The 24139-nt window shown below is 32.4% G+C and overlaps 2 protein-coding genes across 14 annotated transcripts in view; both read right to left on the bottom strand.

Annotated features, from left to right (window-relative positions):
- Positions 1-24139, bottom strand: part of LOC146538264 (poly(rC)-binding protein 3-like) — a 178297-nt gene that overhangs the window by 47234 nt on the left and 106924 nt on the right. For all 13 annotated transcript variants that reach the window (XM_085186474.1, XM_085186484.1, XM_085186469.1 and 10 more), the window contains one exon: positions 18819-18871. The gene's annotated coding sequence lies outside the window, so the exon portion shown is untranslated. The remainder of the gene's footprint in view (positions 1-18818; positions 18872-24139) is intronic.
- Positions 11960-13089, bottom strand: LOC146538266 (uncharacterized). Its single transcript, XM_085187040.1, has 2 exons — positions 12331-13089; positions 11960-12094 (listed from the first exon to the last, which is right to left on the bottom strand). Exons 1-2 carry the CDS (start codon positions 13087-13089, stop codon positions 11960-11962), a joined length of 894 nt encoding a protein of 297 aa, XP_085043166.1.

The following is a 24139-nucleotide window of genomic DNA, read 5'->3' as shown; positions in this document are numbered from 1 at the left end:
GCTGAAATAATATCAAAATTAAATATATTGTAACCAGAGTTAAGCATTTAATTTTTATAATTTATTATTCTAGTAATTTTTATTATTTATTTTTAACGAATATTATTATATAAGTATAGGTAAAAATACATTTACAAATACATTTTTTTAAATACCCATTTAAAACAATTAAGAATTTTCTGGATTATTTTTAACAGTATGTTACTCAGCAAATATTGACAATTCTTTTAATAGAGTTAATTATATTTACCGAAATGTGAATTATGGATGATTAATTACTAATGGACCATCTTTTTTTATTTGTATTTATTTACATATTATACGAGGAATTTATTATGAATCCTTTAATTTAAAATTAACTTGATATATTTAGTATAGAAATTACAGCACGTAATAAAATTAAAATAATACAAATAATCCGTAAAAGACGCTTATAAAATCGGCCAAAGTTGGGCTAAGATAAATCCGGATAATCTCAACGCAAAGAATATTAAAAAGTCATTATAGATAAACAACCTACTAAATGTTCCGGCCTAAATAACAAAATGGATTTACCAAAGTGTAATTTCATAAAGCTAATTGTTATGCAAAATTGCAAATTCCTTAAACCCAGCATATTATTAAGCATCCTTTAAGGATCTAATAAATAAACATGAAGCGATTGAGCTTGTTTTAAGAAAACGATTTTATTTGATAGAAAATGATGAGGCAATTTGAAACGGCTAACTTATATTACATCTTATATTACATTTACAGGTATTATTAAATCTATTATTTTGGCTAAATAGTGTTATTGTTTTGTTTCAAAGCTATTGGTGTGGTTAGTAGTTGGTAATAAGCGGAATAGTTAATGTATTTAATATATCTAAATGTTGTTGCTTATCTATGTATATCAGTGTGGCATTATTAATCAGCAGGGTAGGTAGAGGGAACCTAGTGTTAAGTAACTCCGTTCCCCACTTTTTGCTGCCTTTCTGGAGGCATTGCGTGTTGAGTGGGAGAAGTCTACGCCGCGCTTCGCTTCGACACCAGAGCGGTAAAATGGAAATATAAACGTAAATAAATATTTCACTTCCTCGGGTGGCGGTCGAACTCACAACCGTCGTGTTGCAGTCACACCCTTGTGCCGCTTTGCCACGTCGGCCTCGGAATTATTAATAATTTGTATTATTTATTATTATTTGAGGCGTTTCTTTTTAAAAAATGGATTAAATTAATTTAAAAAAAAAATTAATAAATTTTTAAAAAATAAATTAAATGTAACAGATTCAAAAAATAATAATACAAACTTATAGAACAAAATTATGATTTTTTAAATAAAAACGATGTGACTTTTCCAATCTATATACCAGTTAACGTTGACAAAAAATTCTATTTTATCAGACACTGTCACACCTCGTATTGTTTAGGTAAAATTTGATTTTTCCCATCAATAGAAGCTGTTATGTTATAAATTGAACTTGTTTTTTCTGTAAACGGTGTAGGTTTTATCCCGAGGCTGGTATATATAGATATACTATAGCTTTCAAAGTTTATGTGTTGCCATCTATTTAAATTAAATCTTCTCGCATTTTCCGTATAAGTACGTTAGGTTAGGCAACCATAGTGAAATATTATTATATTACCTACTTTCTCCAAAGCACATATAAGGTATTGATTATTAGTAAAATACAAGTATAACTTTAGCTATAATTTTGTCATTGACCTACGGTCAGAAATATTGGCCTAACTTTTAGTAAAATACGTCTGTCAAGTACTCGTATAATACAGGTAGTACTAAGGTAACTTCGTATACATGCTTCCTACAAATGAGTTCTAGAACTATGTGTAATTTAATCTTTGTGTAATTTGGGCAATGTAAGTTTCCAAGGTAAGCCGCAAACTTTATTAAAATTATGAGAAGGTTGAATTTCATAAACGATGGGATGGTTAAAATTTAATAATATCTTATAAGGCTTTATATATTCGCTTTATTAAATCATAAGGCAGTTATTTACCGACACTTTTTTGTTTAAACTAAGTAACTTAGATAGATATTTTTTTTATTAAAATTTCACAAAAGAAAAAGAGAAACACACAAATAAAATATACATATATTTCTGTACTTACCGTGTAACACGCGTTTTATTTTAAAATGTAATATATATTTAAATTCAAAATAGATACATTAATATTTTACACTTTAAAGGGAATTTAATAACTTCATAATTGATAGAGAAGAGTAAGATTTATATTTTTCAAAACATTTCATATCATGAGAAGTAATAACGATGCTTTACAAAAAAATTCGGAGAATCTCCAAGTTATGCGTAAACAAAGCAATAAGGCACAATTTCGTCCAATAAAGAGATGCTTCGAGCGTAAGGTATCCTGTACGGTGGGCCACTCACCTGCCACTCACCTCGCCTCTTTGTCATTCGCCTCCCAAAGGCAATAAATGAAACCAACGAGTAGCCATCTGTACCTCATCTGTACATTCCTATGAGAAGCGAATATTTATTCTGAAAATGTCATGAGCATGGGGAAACCAGCCGTGGCGCAGGGGCGCAAAGTTTGATCGTAAATGAGACAAGTAGTGGGTTCGATTCCCACTAGAGGAAATGAAATGTTTAACATCTTTATTTCTTCGCTCTGGTATAGAGGCAAAGCCCAGCAATGAATTCCAGGATTCAGCACGCAATGCTTCGAGAATTCAGGAAAACGAAGTATCTTAACATTAGGTATCCTCTTCCTACCCTGCTGTGTGCGGGATACAGCGTGAAGCTGATGTCATGGGGGACGTGCAATTATTGAGTAAATGTGTGCCGACAAAAGTGTGTCGTACTCACTCTAAGTACACCTATTATCGGGAGCACTAGTCGCTTTCAGGAGCACTGTATGCTGTGATCCAATAAACTCTCGATAGCAGTACCTAAGCCATTCAATTATGTGACCGTTTTGCCGATTTGACCGAAATGTCTTCATATTTCTCTTAGTTAGTCTTTATGCTTTTATAATATTATTGTACTGAAATACATATAGAAATGTAGTATTATTATTTAGTATTAAAATATATGTTTAGTTATTTTATAGAAATACTTAAGTGAAATGCTACTTTAGTTACAGTACAAGTTGAATTTGCTTTTAAACTTCCAGTAGCAAACTGTTTTAGTTGTATGGTGAAACGCTCGAAAGCTTTTATAGTAGATTCTAACTAATAACGTCAGATTTGTTAATGATTTATTCTCATGTTATACCTATACCTTCGGGTCAAGAGGACGCACTAACAAATTCGTTTTGCGTAATTATAATGCCTTCACTTACTAGCGTACTTTATACATTTTAATTTGAATATTTTAACTTCAAAATTTTAATTTTTCCAATTCCACAAAAATTAAAAAAATAATTTTAAATTAAAATATTTTCTTCTAAATTAATAAAGAAAGAAAAGTAAACACCTATATAAGGAACCATATGAAAACGCATCTATATATGCTAGCTATAAAATAAAAAATAAAAAAAATGATAAAAGTATAAAAAAGCTTTATTTATAAGTAAATAAAAAATTCAGCAATTCAAAAGCACTCCTATAAGCATATAAATCCTGACATGAAATATAATCGGGTTGGCGGAACTGATTCGTTCTCAAATTGAATAAGAGGAATACACTAGCGAAATACACTCGATAGAATCTACGATAGCTAACATTTAAAGTGAAATTTTATGTACGTATAACATGTCTATTATTATGCATTTAAAAAATGTGAATAATAAATATTGATCAACTATGATTTCTAATTAATACGTATCGGTCTCTGTCTGTATATGTAAATAAAATTTAAGTCTCTGTCTGTGGTTTCAAAATAACTATGCTTTTTCATGCGCATATAGTTTATTAACCATTTTTACTGAATGGAAGTTTTTTTAGAGTTGGAAGTAATGCAATATCGAAATTTACGCGAGTTCGGGATTTACGCAAAAAAAAAAAACTTTTTTTTATTAAATACGACAATTTTTGCGAACAAATTCAAATAAAATTCCGATATATTCTAATTCTCTATGAAGGCAGTAATATGAATCTGTATGTGTATGTAACTATACCAAAATATTCAATTAATTTATCTGTAATACACTTAATTAATATTAAATAAATATTCAAGCGGGCGAAGCCGCGCGGGAGCAGCAATATAACAGCGTACACGCGACCAAATAAAAAACTCAACTGTCATTCGTATAGGGAGTGAATAAACTGTCATTCTCTGTTAGGAAAGCTAAGCAGTAGTTTTGCAGATTAAATTGCATAGAACTCATAGTCGACGCTTCTTTTATTTCATCTTCTTTCACAATATTATGAAATATGTACCTTTAAGCATGTATTTCAAATTGATGGAATTTTTATATTAGCTATAATATATATATATCTATACAGTATCTATACATCTAGTATTATCTTATATATTTTAAGTATTTTTTAGCTTTACTTTGTATCCCGCATGCGGCAGAGTAGGTAGACGCCGCCTCAACGCCGTGCTTTGCCTCGACACCAGAGCGAAGAAATGAAAATATTAAATATTTAATTTTCTCGAGTGGAGATCGAGCCCGCAATCTGTCGCGGTTAAAGTAAATTATGTATTTAAGAAATGTCTCATGAAATCAGATAAAAATTACAATATAAAAATTACACAATTTAGTATATTTTTGTATTTGAGAACAAAGTCGTTCATATTACAATATATAGATTCTTACAATCTTACGAGTCTGCAATGGGGCTGGCACTCGGGGACTGTTTCATTACTTTTATCAAATTTAGCGGAAAATCAAATCTTTCAATGAGATTATCCGTAGCGTCCGTGTCAACGGCGTTTCGAGGAGTTCACGCCTCACACGTATACTGATTTGATTTTTACCAACTTTCCAAAATAAAGGTTCACATTTTACTTTGTTTCTTTTTATTATTATATACTTTTATTTTTTATTTTATAATGTATTATTTTTTTTATTATTAACGCTGTATACGTTGTAGATGGAATTTATAAACACAATTTAATTTACTAAATATTACGCAATTAACGGTCTCGCCTAGTTTTAGTTCTAAAATATAACGTGAATTATTTGTTTTATACATATGACCCGAATATCTGAAAAGATTTCTTACAAATTAGAATAGAGTGAATACCTAAGTCCTTTCCAGGTGTCAGGCAAAACATGGGAGATGCTTTAATATATATCAACCACATTACATAACAATTTATTCTGATTGACATTATATGTCAGCTTCATGCTGTATCCCGCACACAGCAGGGTAAACAGAGGTAACCTAGTGTTAAAACACTCGGTTCCCCACTTTCTGCCGTATTCTGGAGGCATTGCGTGTTGATTAATTAAAATAATTTTCATTATTTTTAGCAGAAAGTATAAAGAAATGAATGAATCTTATTAAGGTGTATTTTGGAAAATAATAAAGAAAGTAGTCACCGGTTCATCTTCACTTCATTGAAAGTCGTAAGAATTACCGTGAAAAGGTACGGCAGGATTTCTGACTTTAAAGGTAGGTATAGCGAAGTAAACTTATAAAACACCAATGTAATTAGAGGTGGTTTGGAGGCTGCATTAATTAAATGAACTAAGGGGTGTAATCATTGCAAATATTATTTTCATCTTAGATAGTTATAATGTTGTTATACTATTATAGATCTATATAATCTATATACTATTATAGCGAAAATGTAAATGGTAAAATATATTTTACCACTTTGAAATGATATTTACAAAAGAGACTTTCCCTTTCATTTACTCAATACATTCGACTTTTGGAAAAACAGGAGAACGGAGTGTCTTGACACATAATTCTCTCGACCTATCTTGCTTTACGCGGGATATAGCTTTAAGTATAATTAAGTATATAGCACAGTAGGTAGAGTTGAAAGTGTTGTGGCATGACTTAGTTTATTTAGTTTAGTTTATACTTTATTGCACACAAAAAAAATATCTGTAGTGATATAATTTTTAAACTATCTTTTAATCTAAACGATGGCACCTAATTTTAAGGAAAACTTTATTATCTTAAGAAATGCCTGGCCTATAATATTTTCGTTTATAGATGTAAATATACGAAGATATGTATACAAAGTATCGCAATATTATTTCCAGGAGGTATTTGTCAAGCCAAGTTTATAACTGGATGAATGAATGGTTGAGTGGAACTGCAAATTGGCATTTTGCTCCCCCCGGGACCGATAGTTATTGTTCCGTCATTTCGCCATCGACGACATTTTTATCGATTTCAATCGGAACTACTACTGATTTTAGATAGTAAGAATATTTATATTTTTATTTTATGTTCATTTTTTTCAGCAGAGTAGGCAAAGGGAACCTAGTGTTAATATACTCCGTTGCCCATTTTCCACCTAATTCTGGAGGCATTACGAGTTGAGTGGCAAAATTCAACGCCGCGCTCTCCCTCGATACTAGAGCGAAGAAATAAAAATATAGATTTGACTAAATATTTAATATCGTCGGGTGGGAATCGAACCCACGGCCAGGTTTGCTTACAGTCACACTTTATACCCCTTGGCCACGACTGGCCTCAATTTTAATATATTTTATTAATATCTAATAATACTAGCGTTCGTTATTACTTTTTTATGCTTGTTTTTTGTAGTTATCGCAAAAAAGGTATGGAATCGAAACTATTACCAACATTTTATGTTCAAACTAAACTTATTTTCCAAGATATAGTTGCATTACCATTTTGTATAAATATATATTTAAAGTTAAATAAGGAACAAATAATACACCTACTATATAAGTACGTTCCTGAGGTGTAGAAATGACACGTTTACAGCGAGTTTAATTTATTATCATGCTTTTGCGGTACACTTCTGTCGTTAGTTCGTGCTTGGATGGTTTTAGTCGACTATAATAGCTTTGCTTTGGCTTTAATAGAATAAATATAATTTAGATTTTATATACTTACTTAAATATATATTTTTAAACTTTTTAAAGCGTTATTATTTCAAAAAGAGAAATAGTTATGTTATAAAAAATATTTTTAGTTTCCAAGAGGCGTGGTTTCAAAAAAAAGATGAACAGAAGCTATATATGTATATAGCTTATATTCATTAATATGTCCGATAAAGACATTACAATTTTATTTAATTATTTTAAAAATAATATTTGAAATATACTATAGTAGTTAATATCGTTTCAAGAAATAATTTTAATTTATGACTAAATCTTAAATTTTTACTATGCATTAATTTGAAATATCATTGAATAAGTAAAATGGCTAAGATTAATAGTAGAGGCATCGGGGGAAATCTTACCTGAGTATTTGTGATTGTCGACAGTGATTTATACACCATTTGTAGGCAGGATTGTTCATCTAGATCTATCTCGCATAATATCATTTTTTTCACGTTTTATGCCTCAATCCCTCCCTCTAACTCAACGCCGCGCTTTCCACTCATTGTCGTTCAATTTATACTTATTTAATTAATTAACATCATGTAAAATGTTAAAACAATTACTAAATTATGTTGTTAAAAAAAATTAAAAGCGTTAAATATATTTTTCGTTATTACTAGATTTTACAACGGTGCGTGCTTTAAAGTATAGCTTAGGTACAGGTTACGATTGATAGCAGAATATATCACCTGGATACGACATCAGGGAGCAGTGTAAAAAATGCTTCTATATTGCTAGTACTGATTCTAAATCGAAGTTAGCGAATTCACAGGAATATAGATGTACTAAATGTTTCTTAAAAATTGGTAAAAATCGTTCTCCTAAAATATTCGAATGTTTTTTTTTAATTTTATTTGGTAAAATTTTTTGTACAAAATCCAAGAAGAACATACTATAAAGTCGAGGCTAGTCGTGGTGGAAATGTCTTAATGGAAATATGTCTTAACATAAGGTTCCTAGGTTCCCTCTGCGTATCCTGCAGCATATAAAAAAGTGTAGGCGATGTTCTTCTTCTTACATCCGTATTCGTTTTAACTTTAATTCTCCTTGGTTTAAAATATAAAATCTCGTATATTTTTAAGTATACCACCTACCTTATGCATATTTAATTCATATATGAAATTCGAAATTGTTGCCACAAAATGAATCGCTCTTTACTAATTAAAATTGGTCTCTCACAGGAGTTTGATAGAAATTGTTCGATCGATACCTCTTATTTAATATTGCCGGTGAACGGGGTAAAATATAACTTATTTCAATTTACCTAAACCATTGATCGACTGGGGAATGTCCTTAATCAAAAATATACAAGTAAAGTAAAGTCAATTGGTCATATATTTTTTACTTAACATAATATACATTAATATGGTACTAGTTTTTTCATTTCTGTTTGATTAAACAATGAATTAAATATTTAATGCTTATATTCTAAAGCCATTTTTCTTTGTTCAAGTGTTCAAGTTCCGTGCTTCAAAGGAAAAAAAGGAACCTTTGTAGTTCACGGTCCTTTGAAACGCAGAAAAATCGTAGCTTCTAAATCGATGCTATCCAAAAATATGAGCAGTTACTCATTGTTTTTGCTGCATTCTGTCTGTCTTAAGATTGTCAACTTTTATATTTCCCGTTGACTTGCTCTTAAGTAGATTCGTCGAAGGTTTCCGTACCAATACTGAAATTGGTACCTGGCGGGCGAATCCGACTCGGAAAGACAAAATAAAAAAAAGATTTCAGGATGATTTTGTTACTACATGGGTTTTTTAATCATTAATCAAAAATATTGAATAAACTATGGCTCAGTTACATCGTTATTTTAACGCCAATTAAACATTGCGGTTTAATGCAGGCTCGTTGAAACCGTGACTGCGAATACGAGAAAATCCCTGTTGTGTGCTTAAATATTTTACTTTACAAGTTTTTTCGGTGCATTTGTTGTATATATTTTTTTGTAATATATTCACCGCATTAGGGCAACATGTATAACAGAATAAGAGAGAGTTTTTCTCCACACCTTCTAAAAGCAAGGTCTTTGTTGTTCTCTTCTATGATTTTTATTGTACAATCTTCTTCGTGTGTTCTCCATACAACGTGAACGTGACATTGGTGAAGTGATTGGAGCTCAAGTGGCACTCTCGAAGCACCATAAATTAAGAACTGAACTGAACTGTACATATTTAATCAATGAAAGTATGTGAACAAATTATAAAACAGGCGTTAATGTTAATATTAAGTATAGGATTAATAATTATTTGGATTACGGGCGATTGACGTCACGCCCTGGTAAATAAATTAGTTCGGATTTTGTATTGTATACAATGGTATTGACAGATTATTTACTTGACGTTCCAAGCGACGACGCGACGCGACGCCATGACACTTCAACGCGTTTGGGTGCAATTTTTAAACTTATTTACTCAACTGTATTTTTAAGAATAAATCTAGAAACACTATAATATAAGACAATTGTCAGTGTGAGGGTATTTTACAGAAAATAAAATAATAATACCCACATAATTATTTATAAAAGAGGAAGGGAACGGCTATAAAAAGTGACGTTTTTGAAGGATTGAGTCAGTACGTCGTTATTCTGCCTGTCGTAAGGTGTAAAATTGTGACAGTGTTCAAGTATTTAAAATCAGTGTCATTGTTGGAACTATGCGTTTTAAAACGTGTATAAGTGTAAAGTGTTATATAGAAACAGTGTTAGAAGTGTGTATATGTAAAAGAGGAACAGTATATTATGGTTATTTAAGTATTTTCTTATACTTACCACCTGACATTTTTACAAATGTCAGAAGTGGGATCCAACACCTAAAGATAACTGGTGTTGTTACTACGCCCAAAGCAGACCAACCGGCGCACGACGACCAACGCGGTACGTCTGCGACGGTGATCGTAGACAGAATAGACGCGGAGATAATAAGCGGAAGCGATCACAGCAACCGGAATAACCAAAGTTGTAGTCAAAATCATAGTTATAGTCGCCATCCAAGTAGGAGAAGGTACAGTCGAAATCGCAGAAAACGTGAACGTGAGGAACAGGGACGTCTCAGCAGGCGTAGGTGCGTGGTAGCAGGCGTGCCCGTAATAGTGTTCAACAAAGCAACAGCGACCATGTTTATAAGCCGAAGCGTGAACAGTATGTTTGCCGCTAGCGTGACAGCCGTGCAGATGACTCTTCTAAAGAAGACAATGAAAATCGTCTTCCTTGAAGTAAGCATCGTTATGAAGGTACGAGCATTTTATTAATAGTAACAGTAATATTAATCAAGTAGAAGTGCAGAAGCCGCACAATATGGTAACAAAATTCTAATAAGATATTAAGATTCAAAGTCAAAGTAGTCGCTATAATTAAAGTCTCCTTTATAACAAATCTAACAGTCTGTTAAATGTCATCTTTTAGTTTACTTGGTTAAAGTCTGTAGAAAAGTGAATCGCGTAAATGAAGTGAAAATGTAATAAAAAAAAAAAGTAATACAACACAACAGTGACGTGGTCTCAGTAAACGGCATTGTTTTAAATACTTTCATTAAACTAGGAAGAACTTTAAGTGAAATAAAAGGTCAGTAGTATATTAAGTAAAATAAGGATAAAACGGAGCCTTCGATAGGTTTTGATAACTCGACAGTTACACCCGTAGATAGTTATGATATTTAAATTATTATTAATAGCATTTTTGCAATAACGGAAGTGCTTAGTGTCTAATGAATATTTACTTAGGTTATGCTGTTACAGAACAAACATTTATAATGTTTATGACTTACGATACTTTTAAAATAATAGCTAAATAAAATTATAATACCCGCAGTATTATCATTTAGTAGAATTGAACAAAAAAAGTCTTATTAAGTCAAAGCATCAAACAACGGTTTATCAATGGTTAGTGCATAGCAATGGTAGATGTAATAAACTTATAGACGTGTAAAGAATATTTTGTTTTATAAGAATTAAATGAATTTAACGATAAAAATGGCAAACTTATTCTAAAATAATTTGTTGAAGACAAAAAGAAATAAGCTTTCAAAATATAGTTTAAAGATAGTTATAATGTGTTTCAAAAATTATAAAAGTAATAATAGTAATTTAAATAAGCAGACCAAAACTTAAAGTAACTAAGAAATAGAAAAGGAAAAAAAATGATAAGCGTTAATATAGATGTTTCATTAAAGGAATACATATTGAAATTGTTTTGCTTGTAATTCAAGAGAATTAGGCGGTGATCTAGCAAATTAAATTAATTGATATTAGTGCAGTAGTTTCTGCGTTACAGTGCTTTAGATTTTATTCACTCGTCTAAAGGTTAAAATGGTGACATATTGTATTCATTGCGGGCAACTTTTGAAAAACGTGATGTTAATTAAAAAACTCGAGGGAGTTACTCGCTGGTAGCGCCAGATTCCATAATGTAATTGGCACATTGAATAGTATGGCTAGTAAAATGAGCCACGCGGATGTTTTAAGTCTTAATCCAGTTTTAAATGATGAACAGAACACTGATGTAGTCATTTATGTTTCAAGTAAATTCAACAAAGTGCAAAAAATACGTACAGTTATGTTTATATTGTGTTTATCACAAAACTGATGCAAAACCTAAAAGATTAGTAATAATAATAATAATAATAATAAAGCCTTTTATTTACCGTTGCCACAGTTACAACCTTAATGCTAATTTAATATAGTTTACTTTCTAATTTATTTATTTTATCTACACTATACTATTATTTATTTTATCTACAATATTACTAATAATATTTAAGTATATGTTATAAGGAGATATATATATTATATTTTTACATATTCTAATTTTTACATTAGCGTTGATTAATTGTTTCTTTTACTAATTACTTTATAATACACACTTTACTACACTAATTACTTGTTACTATTCATTTACTTTTTTTTTTTTTTTTTTTCTTTTTAGTTACTTTTATTCTAATTTTATTTATAAAATATTTTATTTTCTTATTTAAATTTTTCTAAATTATTTATTAAATATAACTAATTTAGTAGTATAATATCAGGCAAGGTCCCCAGACTGGGTATAGGCCTCCTCCAAAGGTATACACTTTTTTTCCATGCAGTGCCGTTTGCTTTCAGTTGGTAACATTATTATGTTGCTATATCTAATGTAAGTCTTATATAATAATCTAATCTAATGATCAAAGTCTTTTTATTTTTATTATTATTTTTTCTTTTCATAGCTTTTTATCCTTTGGAGGGTTTTGGTCGTACTCTTCCGCGGTGACCAGCCGAATTGGAAGATCTTTTGTTTTAATTTTGTTTTTCTTTTTTTTATTTCTTCTTTTCTTATTAGTTTTACTATGGAGGAGGTGCTTGATTGCTATGCTTGTTTGTTTTATTATTATTCTTATTTGTAGGATTAATTACAAAATTTAATTTTCCTTGTTTTATAACTCCTTCTGAAAGACTGTTTGATGGTTTAGGTGGTACATCCTTTTGTTGTATTTTGTTCTTTTTATTTATTTGTATGTTTTTCTCTATATTGGTTATAGTAGCATTTTCAGGTGATGTAGGTAATTTACGCTTAGAATTATTTTTCCATACAATAAGTCGATCATATTTAATTACAGCTATGTTTCCTTTATCTCTTTCTAATTGTAATTGTTGTTGTAGTTCTCTTCTTTTCTCCAGTATCTGTTTTGGATAATCTTCTTTGATGTAATACTGCGTACCTTTTAACTCCCTCTTTTGTTTCATAATTTTTATTTTTGTTCCTAGAGTTGAGAGAGTAACTACTATTGGACGTGTTCTTTCATCTTTCTTTCCTATTTTTTTGACTTCTTGAATGTCGGCATAATTTAGTTTTACAGAGAGATATTGCTCCAACCAGTTGATTACGTTTCTTTCTAGGCTCTCGTATGTTTCATCGTTGTTTTCTATACCGAAAATAACCACATTATTTTTTCTTGTCTGTCTTTCTAAGGCTTGAATCTTTTTTTTTTGATTTTCCATTCTATCTTTCAGATTTTCGTAGTGTTTTTGTATTAATGAAAATTTCTCTTCAAATATTCTAGTCATACTGAGAGTTACTTGTTCAGTAATAATTCTTCCCGTTTCTCTGATTTCTTGTTTTTGATCGTTCAGTTCTATTGTAATTTTTTTAAGAGCGTTTAAGATTTCTTCCATGATTCTAAAGTGTTATTGTTTTGTGTTAATACAGGTAGTGGCCTCTGTTGTCGTCTTTTAGCAGATAACTTTAATATTTATATATATATATATATATATATATATATATTTTAGAAGTCCTGCCCTCTCGTGGTCAGTGGAAGAAGCACTGATTGATTTTCTTTAACAGATCTATGTATTTACGCCTGTTATCCGCTAGATGGAGTCTTACGGTCGTGTCGCAGTTCCCTATCGAAATGACTTGCTTTTTTTTTTTCTTTTTTAATAAACTCCTAGATTAATCGTCCTTACAATTTATATTGTAATTTGTAGCAGATATAGGCAAAATGGAACAATAAATCTGTCCAAGAACTGCGTTCACTTCACCATAAATTTTTAGTGTCTAAGCTATGACAAACACAACCGTCTTTCGACCGTTAACACTGTCACCGGTACTTTTTTCACTGTTTTTGCACTTATATGTTCTTAATCGCCGACACTTTACACTTTTCAAGTTCTTTTATAGTCCATGGATATATTCCAACACTATTTATTGCAATTTTTACAGTAATTAAATAAATAACCAAAATTATTCACAGAGCTGATGTTAACCGTGGCACAGCAGCGCCCCTCCTAACTACTTACTACTTACTAAAAGATTAGTAATTACTAATTACTAAAAGATTAGTAATAAAAATAGTTAATTGTTGTGAATCATTGATATATTTTCCTAAACTATGAAATAATATAACCAGTTAAGAGGAACAGATGCTAATTATGTAAATACAATATAAAATGTTATATTTTATATTCACTACTTCAGTTAGACTGACCAGATAGTTGACTTATAAGACAGACATTTAAAAACACGAATTACGTGTTAAGTCTATTGTTACCGTTATCTCTACTCCACGATCTAATGAGCAGGTGGAGAGGATTATCGTATGTTCCAGTAGTGGTTTGAATATAGGAATAGTAAGGCGAGCAGCGTCATGTTCTGTTGGACTCTCATGGCTAAACAATTTGTTTATTTGTATATTTTCGAGCTTATTGTCAAATGAGCTACTTTTATATTTTAAATTTGTACAATATAGAAAGTAAATATATTTGTCACAGTATTATTTACTGAGTATTATGTCAGAATGTCATTAATTATTAGTTATAATTGAATTGAGTATAACAGACTGGTTAGAGGTTTTAGAATAAAAGTTATACAATAGGAAATAGAATAGTGTTGCTGGTGCTAGTTACAAGTGCTTTTTATATAGTAAATGAATCTACTTAATTTAAAGTGTCATTACTATTATAATAACAAATCCTTTTGATGTATAAAAAAGATAATAAATAGAAATATTCTATTTAGTATTGCTAGTGCTGTTTAATACGTACTTTAATTCAATCGTTAGCAATTGCAGACAATAATTGTGTTGTTAAATAATATTCATAATAAAGGAATCGGTTGAACGCCGACTGAGGTTTAAAAAATGAGTAGCAACTGTGAGAGTCTTATATTAAAGTCATTAAGCGTAGATGTAAAGAATAAAATAGAGAATCAATTCGTAATAAAATTATAAATGAAGTATTTAAAAAAAAGGGGTCAAATATATAATAGCATAAAAGAACCGCCGTGTAAGTACCAAAATGAATTTGTCGTTAGAGTTTTTCGTAATAAAAAGGTTGCAAGTTTGTAACAAAAAAACAAATGACATTTAAGATCTTCTTCCAATTACAAAAAGTGCACTGGTGTTTATAAAGCAATAATGACCATAGATAAAGTTAGAGCGTGGGTAGTGTTGACCATCTTTCAGACGATAGTGATTCTCAAGCCAAATCGGGTAGTCATGATGATAACGAATGTCAGTCTCGAATTATTTAATTTAATGAAGTCTTGTATAAGTTGATAAATAGTCTAGATAATATTTTAGTACTATTATGGATAGATAGATAGATAGATATATGCTAGGGAGGTATGTAGGGGCCCGTGGCGTTTGGCGCTCCTTTCTCTCTTGACTGCCCCGCTAGGAATAAAGCGTGGCGTTAAGTGAAGTTAAAAGTATAGTATACAGTGTATACTTATGTCACGTAGATAAAGTATACATGTATATGGATTTATTTACTTCTAAGTGAATTGTTATGTTTAATGTATAGTTTTAGATTTAGCTTTAGAGCAATTGCCCCAGCTCAAGAGTGGCAGATTGCCCCAGTTCAAGATGGGCAGATTGCCCCAGTAAAAGATAGGCAGATTGCCCTAGTAAAGGATGGGCAGATTGCCCCAGTAGATGATGGGCAGATTGCCCCAGTAGACGATAGGCAGATTGCCCCAGTAGAAGATGGGCAGATTGCCCCAGTAGAAGATGGGTAGATTGCACCAGTTTTAGTTGGGCTGATTGCCCTAGTTTCAGTTGGGCTGATTGCCCTAGTTTCAGTTGGGCAGATTGTTCCAGTTTCAGTTGGGCAGATTGCCCCAGTTTTAGTTGGGCAGATTGCCCTAGTTTCAGTTGGACAGATTGCCCTAGTTTAAGTTGGGCTGATTGCCCTAGTTTAAGTTGGGCTGATTGCCCTAGATTTAAGTTGGGCTGATTGCCCTAGATTTAAGTTGGGCAGATTGCCTTCAGTTTCAGTTGGGCGGATTGCCTTCAGTTTCAGTTGGGCGGATTGCCTTCAGTTTCAGTTGGGCGGATTGCCTTCAGATTCAGTTGGGCGGATTGCCTTCAGTTGGGCGGAATGCCTTCAGTTTCAGTTGGTCGGATTGTCTTCAGGTTCAGTTGGGCGGAATGCCTTCAGTATCAGTTGGGCGGATTGCCTTTAGTTTCAGTTGGGCGGAATGCCTACAGTTTCAGTTGGGCGGATTGCCTTCAGTTTCAGTTGGGCAGATTGCCTTTAGTTTCAGTTGGGCAGATTGCCTCCAGTTTCAGTTGGGTAGATTGCCCTAGTTTCAGTTGGGCAGGATGCTGCCAGATTCGGTTGGGTAGATTGTGCCTAGTTTCGGTTAGGTAAATTGTACCAGTTTCATGTAGACAGATTGTCCCAGTTTCATGTGGACAGGTTGTCCCCAGTTTCGGTTAGGTAGATTGTACCAGTTTCATGTGGGCAGATTGCCCCAGTTCATGTGGGCAGATTGCCTCGGTTCATGTGGGCAGATTGCCTCAGTTCCAGGTTAACAAATTGCCGCAAAGCTGATCATCTACCAACTTGGGCCAAGTAGACGCGCAGGTAGCTGCTGCGAGCTACCTGGAGCAGACCATCAACGGTGACAACATCATCTTTGACTCCGTAAGGTGCCTAGCAGGCTTCTGCCGCCACGCTTCACGGAGGATTCTAATCTTCGCTGGCTCGCAGCCAGTGGGAGTCGAGGAGGAGCACTGTGAGGAGGGACATATTGCCGCAGGTTCAGGTTGGCAAATTGCCGCAGGTGAAGGTGAACAGATTTCCGCAGGTTAAGGTTAGTAGATTTTTGCAGGTTTAGGTGAGCAGATTGCCGCAGCTTAAAATGGGCAGATTGCCACAGCTTAAAATGGGCAGATTGCCGCAGCTTAAAATGGGCAGATTGTCACAGCTTAAAACGGGCAGATTGTCGCAGTTTAATATGGGCATATTGCCGCAGGTTAAGGTTAGCAGATTACTCTAGGTTCAGGTGGGCAGATTGACCCAGGTTACGTAGGTAAAAATTGGCCCTAGTTTAACATGGCAGATTGCCTTTAAATATTGTTTGTGAAAGCTGTAAATTATTTTTGTAAGAGACATTGTTACAGTCAATTATGTAAGAGTTATGAACCATAGTTATTCTCTTTTTGTTTTGTTTTTTTGGAAACACGAGGTCGTGTTTCGGTGCAGGACGGCCGAACTATAAGACAATTGTCAGTGTGAGGGTATTTTACAGAAAATAAAATAATAATACCCACATAATTATTTATAAAAGAGGAAGGGAACGGCTATAAAAAGTGACGTTTTTGAAGGATTGAGTCAGTACGTCGTTATTCTGCCTGTCGTAAGGTGTAAAATTGTGACAGTGTTCAAGTATTTAAAATCAGTGTCATTGTTGGAACTATGCGTTTTAAAACGTGTATAAGTGTAAAGTGTTATATAGAAACAGTGTTAGAAGTGTGTATATGTAAAAGAGGAACAGTATATTATGGTTATTTAAGTATTTTCTTATACTTACCACCTGACATTTTTACAATAATTAGATATAATATATCTCAATATTATATATAGAAGAGTTTCTCAAAATCTGTCACCGTACCTATTGTAATAAATGACTCCAGATGTCAAGGCTTTGAGCTCATTGCGTTTAAGATTAAGCTTTTATATACGAGTATGTACGTGGTTTTAAATATGTCAAGAGGCCACTCGTGGCGCAGGTGTACAAAGTGTGACTGTAAACGCGACTGGTTGTGGGTTCGATTCCCATTCGAAGAAATATTTATTTAAATTTATATTTTTATTTCTTCGCTGTGGTGTGGTAAACCTAAACTATTGGTTATTATATAGATCGAAATAGTGTAAGCTAACCTAAATTTTGTATTTACTGAGAGAAAGTAGGGAAAAGTAAGCAAATTGCAGTTTCATCATTAATAGACTACTAAAATTGTTTTAAAGTAATATTGCCACTGCCACTTAGTTGCAAAAACAGTGTGCTATACCTAGACAACATACAAACATTATATAAACATAATAATATTTTAAGACTATTTACATAAACTTTCGAATAAATTTCCTAATAGAAATATGTTTAAATCAGTTAAATTTGTTTATTAATAACTAAACTAATTTTGGGTAATCTGGACTTAAAAGTTTCTTTATGTAGATATAAGTCAACCCTTGCCGCCTGTCACGTGAAGCGAACTAATTTAAACTTATTTTATATGAAAAGGACAATTTATATATAATATTCTAAAGGTTGTGAAATATACTAAATGTAAATCATTTTACGAAAAAAAAATCTCTAATATTTTATTATTTTTTTCTTTATATATACTGTCCATTTTGAAAGATGGTAAATCTTAATAAGTAAATGTTTATGTGAAACAATTAAAATAATGTATAGCTTTAGTGATTAATCTATAAAAATATCAGAAGCAGATATAATTCAGTTACACGCCGGCTTCATTACTCTGATTATGAAGGAAAAATACGGCCGTGTTCAGGAAGAATAATGGATTTTGTACTCAATTATGTGACGATAGGTACATATTTTTTAGCTTCACGCTGTATCTCGCATTTAGCAGGTTAGCTAGAGGGAACATAATGTCAAAGCACTCTCATTCCTCGTTTCCCCCGATTTCTGGAGGCAATGCGTGTTATACAGTTACACGCTTGTGCCTTTGCGTTTTTTTACAATAAAAACTTATAAATATTAAAAAATAAAAAAGCTTAATATGTATATTTTATTGAAACCGAGTCGGTTGATATTAAAATTTTAATTTAGTTTTTATTACCTAATTCTGTTTAGTTAGTGTTAAGACACTCAGTTCAATAAATTTGTTATATTATGCTTTAAATACTTTTAAAAAGCTGTTCACAGAGTGAAGACAGAAACATATTTAGAAACGTTTAAAAATTTTAACGTAACGAGCTCTTGTCACAACTGGATTTTTTGATAGTATCACTTTGTTTGGAAATGTTATAAAATACTGTAACTCAAAAAATATTCCTAAGAATGTATTCGATAGGAGCCATACTTCCGATAGGAGTAGATATCAAGCCAGTTCATTAAAATAGTATTTAGTAGGAATAATGAAAATATTTACCTTATTATCCTTGACTGATTGACACTGTTTGAAATGAGTGCAGACGAATTTATCTGTAACAATACAAAGCAGTTATAATTATAACATTTAAATAAATTCATATAAATTTAATTATTCCAGGACCTTCAACTGCCTCTAAAGGTTTTTTTTATATAATTGTTATGTCATGCCAATATAATCCTATTATTATTTTTTTGATTCCGTCGTGCTTATACCCACTTATATTTTTTTGTAAATTATAATTTTATTCAAAGATATCTGTATTTTTTAACGTATTGATATACCCAGTATATTAAAGTTTTTAGTATGAATTAACAGAAAAAAATATTAGTAATGAAATAGATTGTTGCATTATTGTTAAATACAACAAATAGTAAAAACTAAAAAGAAAAAGAGAAATGTTGTACTTAAGAACATAATACTTTTATTTTTTAATTATATTTTGTATAAAAAATGAATTCTTTCTTAAAATTGATGTGGTTATAGGTATACAAATAGAAGGAAAATATCGCACTGGCAGAATTATCTCGTTACCAACAATAGAGAAATTTCATTAATTACAACATCTAGAGTGGGAAGCCACAAAAACGATAATTTACAAACCAATTAGTTGATAAAATATTCGTAGTCGGTATCGCGGTCAGAAATAATATTAAATATTGTACCTACATCGTTTGTCTGGAAGAAGCCTTATTGCGAAAAGGCAATAAAAATTATTAAAGAAAAAAATCAGTTCAATAAACATGCGACAGTGAAATTAAGTAGTTTGTCAAAACGACAGTTTTGAGTTCGATTCCCACAAGTGGGAATAAATTATTATTTTCATGTCGTTGCTCTGGTATCAACACCTTACCGCCCAACCGGGATAAAGCTGAATAAAATATCAATAAAATAAGTGCAAGTATTGAAGCCAGTCGTGGCACAGGCATGTAATAATAATAATAATAATCTATCCTGACCGTTTTCGGCCACGGCGACTGACATCTGACTAGCAAGAGCCTCGCTGGTGTGCTCTTAAGTGACTGACATAGCCGATCTTTGCCGAAAAATTGCGGCCACACACGCTGCATGTCAGCACTCCACCGACATAGTTGTAATATATTACCTCAGGTGTACGGGCCTTGAGCTCATCGCGTTTAACATTGAGCTTTTCTCTTCGCTTCTTCTCAAATTCTGACACCTTAACTCCAACAATACGTCTCCAGTGCGGCCGATCCGCAGCCATAGTCTCCCATTTATTTGGATCCAGGTCACATCTCCTCATGTGGCGCTTAAGCACATCTTTGTATCGCAGCAGCTGACCGCCCTGCTTTCGCTTGCCAGCTTGGAGTTCGGAATAAAAGATGCGTTTGGTGACTCTTTGGTCAGACATCCGAGAGATATGGCCAGCCCAACGCAACTGACCCCTCATTAGATAAGCTTCTATTCCGTCGACCTTAGCACGTAATAAAACTTCCGTATTTCGAACACGGTCCCACCAGTGAATATTCATTATTTCGCGTAGGCATTTGAGATGGAATCTCTCCAATGCAGCGATATGTTTGCGGTAGAGAGGCCATGTTTCAGAAGCGTATAAAAGTGATGGCAGTACGACTGCTCTGTATACGGCCACTTTTGTGGGAAGCCTAATATCATGGGACCGGAACACCTTGATGCGAAGTCTGCCAAAGGCTGCAGCTGCTGCTCCGATTCTACTATTTATTTCGCTATCGAGGAGGCACTTAGACGTAATGGTGCTGCCTAGGTACTTGATATGATCTACCAGCTTTAGTTGGTCATCACCGAGTCTCATTTGAACTGGGCCACTATTCAGTGTGTCGAATGTCATCACTTCAGTTTTCTTCACACTGATCTTAAGGCCAAATTTGTGGGACGATTCAGCAAGAGCTGTTATAAGCCTCTGTAGACCCATTGGGGAATCCGCCACAAAACACAAGTCGTCTGCATATACTATTTCGATGATAGTTGTATAAGATACTCTGGTGCGAGCTTTAAGTCTAGCTATATTAAAGATACCACCGCCATCAGTACGATAGCGAATACGAATTCCTTCAGATAAAGTTTGCAAGGCATCCCGCACTACAACTGCAAAGTACATTGCAAACTATAAACGCGCCAGATAGTGTATTCGATTCCGACTTGAGAAAATGAATTATTTAATATTTTAAATATTCTATGTGGTGAGTTCTGTCAAACAACACACAATGCCTCCAAAATTCGGAAGAAAGTGGGGATCAGAAGTATATATAATGAGAACGGAGTGTCATAACACTAGCTTCCCTAGTTTTTATGCCTTTCATGTTATGTGTAAAATATAGCGTGAATGAAAAAAAAATAAAAACAATCCAAGTAAAAGGCAACTATTACTACTCCATTTGTAACTAAATTACTGACTTGTAATAAAATAAGAGACTTGGCAGGTGATCAAGAGTAAGCACAATACAGACAATCTCTTCACGCTCCAATGGTGTTGGCTCAGGCACTTGACGCGTCGAGGGGTTTGCTTAGGAGCTTCAATCGTTGATAGTGGTATTACAAATTGAGTCACCTATCATTTACTACTAATATTGTTAAAATCACAGCAAAAAGATAGAGATTTCAGCAAAATATATGTAAGATAAGATAAGAAGGTAAATACAATTTATTTAATGTACATAGGTTGGTTGAGGTCTAGTTGTGGGTTCGATCCTCACTCGAGGGAATGAATTATTTATTTAATTTTATATTCCTATTTTCTTTGCTCTGGTGTCGAGGCAAAGCGTGGCGTTGAGTTCCACTCAACACGCAATGCCTCCACAATTCGGCGGAAAGTGGGGAACGGGATATCTTATCACTAGGTTCCCTCTGACTTCCCTGCTACAGCGTGAAGCTGATTTGTTTTTTTTTGCAGCAAAAAGATAGAGATTTAAGCAAAATACAGGTAAAGTTAAATACAATTTATGTAAGGTTCCTGTCGATGTACTGGTTCAAGTGTAAACACTCGCTGTGACGAGTGGTTTACTTAGGACTCTCGATCGAAGAACAGACGACGGATTACGGACTGAGCCCCCCAACGTGATGCAAGATACATATTTCCATTTACCTACTATATTTTCATACGTAACAGCAAAACTATTAATGTAAATCTTTTTTCTCATCCTCTTATTAAATGCAAATATAGATTGTACAAAAATATTGTTGTTTATTTTCTTTACAAGATTTTCCTTCTTTCTCAAAACTTCATGTAGTGTTTTTTTAGGACAGTGCGTGTTGAAAGGAGGAACTCAACGCCGTGCTTTGTCGTGCCAGAACTGGAAAATGAAAATAAATAATTGCTTTAAGTAGAACTTAGTACTTATATACATTGTGTTAAGTAAAGTTCATTATAAGATTTCTTTTTTTTAATTTGCAATTTTTTAAGCCAGTGTCAAGACACTGTTGCCATTAAGACATTTCCGTTCTCCATTTTCCGCCGAATTCTGAGGGCATTGTGTGTTGAGTGGCGGAACTCTATGCAGACCTCTTTATAAGACCGATTACTATAGGCAACAGGTTCTAATCCTGCATTCTAGTAATTTTATTTCTATAATTGAGGTCAATCATGGCGCAGAACCACAAGCGTGGCAATGTGGACACGACAGGTTGGGGATTCAATTTTCATTCGAAATGATAATATAGAATATTTCATTTCTGAAATATTAATTCTATCATTCATTTTTTGTTTCTTATTAAAAATATGCTGTTTTGTACGTTAACAGGACATAAACAACATAGGTAAGCTTACATGCAGTCTCCCCAGCGAGGCTGTATGACGAAATGCTGTATGGAAATTTAATTGAAGTTTTGATTAAGTACTATCACACATGACAGTAACATCGACCGTTTTCCAATAATACTAAATAAATACGATGGTCTCGACACCACTGATATTATTTAAATATTCTATTATGTAAATATAAATACGGTAAACTTACACAAAAAAAAATGTTTTTTTTACTTTGTTAAATATATCAAATATTTTTATGCCCTACCAATTTTAAATTTATTTACCATTTTTAAAATATGTATGAGTAAATTTTATGTACAAATATAAAAAATATGTATTGTATGAAGAAAAATAAAAAAACCTCAAAGAATTACCATAATAGTACAGAAATAAAAAGAAAAGTATTCAGAAAAATATAATACAATGAATTCGACGTGGTACAAATTCTTAGCAAAAATTCTTTTGTGTGAACTTTAAAAGTTCTGGCCGGATTAAGTTGTTAACTTTATTTTTGCCTGTTTTTGTTGTATGGTCCTTTACACTTTATTGCGAGTTACTATTTGACATCTGAGGGTAGAGAACAAATAATTGGAGCAAGGGATTTATGGTTGGAGAACTTTAGATCCTAAGTAAACCTCGCCTGGTATTCATTCCCGGGAGTCATTACACTGTTTTGTAGATTGAAAATATTATCTATTTTGTTTTATCTATATCTATACGTTATAAAACATTATACAATTATTGGAAAAGGAATTAAATTTTGAATAATGGTTTTGACTTATTTAAGATTTTATTATATTTTTTTATAAACATCTGTAGAATATTTCCCTAGACCTCATGTAAAATAAATAAAGATTATACGAAACTGAATACAGAAGCTGATGTAATTCCAAAATTCCATTTTGTAGCATTCAGCAAACAAAAGATTTCGTGGCATTTGATTGACATTTAATTTTGCTTCCACTTTAAGGGTTTTATAGGTAAGCACAACGTTAAGGTATAAAAAACTTGTGGATATTATTATTTCAATAGAATATCTTCAATAGAATTGAATATCTGGAGACTAACGATTGAATTGGCAAAAAATGGTAAAAAATGAAGAAGAATCTCATATTCTTTTATTATTATATCGCAAACTAAATATAAAAATATAATAGAATATGAAAGCTTGTCACATATTTGTATAACATATTTAGAACATCATTATAATTTCATAGTATTTGATATAGAATTAAAGTATGAGATATCGATAATGCCTTGACATAGATATGGCGGAGTTAATTAATACTGACTTTTATATTTTAATGATTTATCAACGTGTACCCGATTATTTGTAGGGTATCCTCCAGGGTACCTCAAACGGAAGTCCGTCAGTCCGTCTGTCAAACTGTTTATCTCGGGAACGCGTAGAGGTATTAAATTGAAATGAATATCAAAAAACCAGGTCTGTAGTCAATTCTAGTACAGAAAAAAATGAAGTATTCAATTTAAGTCAATTTTCACAGCATTTTGTATGAAATTCGAAAGAATTCACATTTTAAATTTGATTTTAATATTACCTTGCGCCCGGAACAAT

Source organism: Heliconius melpomene, chromosome 6 (genome assembly GCF_056956725.1).
Source record: "Heliconius melpomene rosina isolate 202511_hmr_F chromosome 6, ASM5695672v1, whole genome shotgun sequence".
In the NCBI taxonomy this organism is placed as follows: Eukaryota; Metazoa; Arthropoda; class Insecta; order Lepidoptera; family Nymphalidae; genus Heliconius; species Heliconius melpomene.
This window is presented reverse-complemented; position numbering and strand designations above follow the sequence as displayed.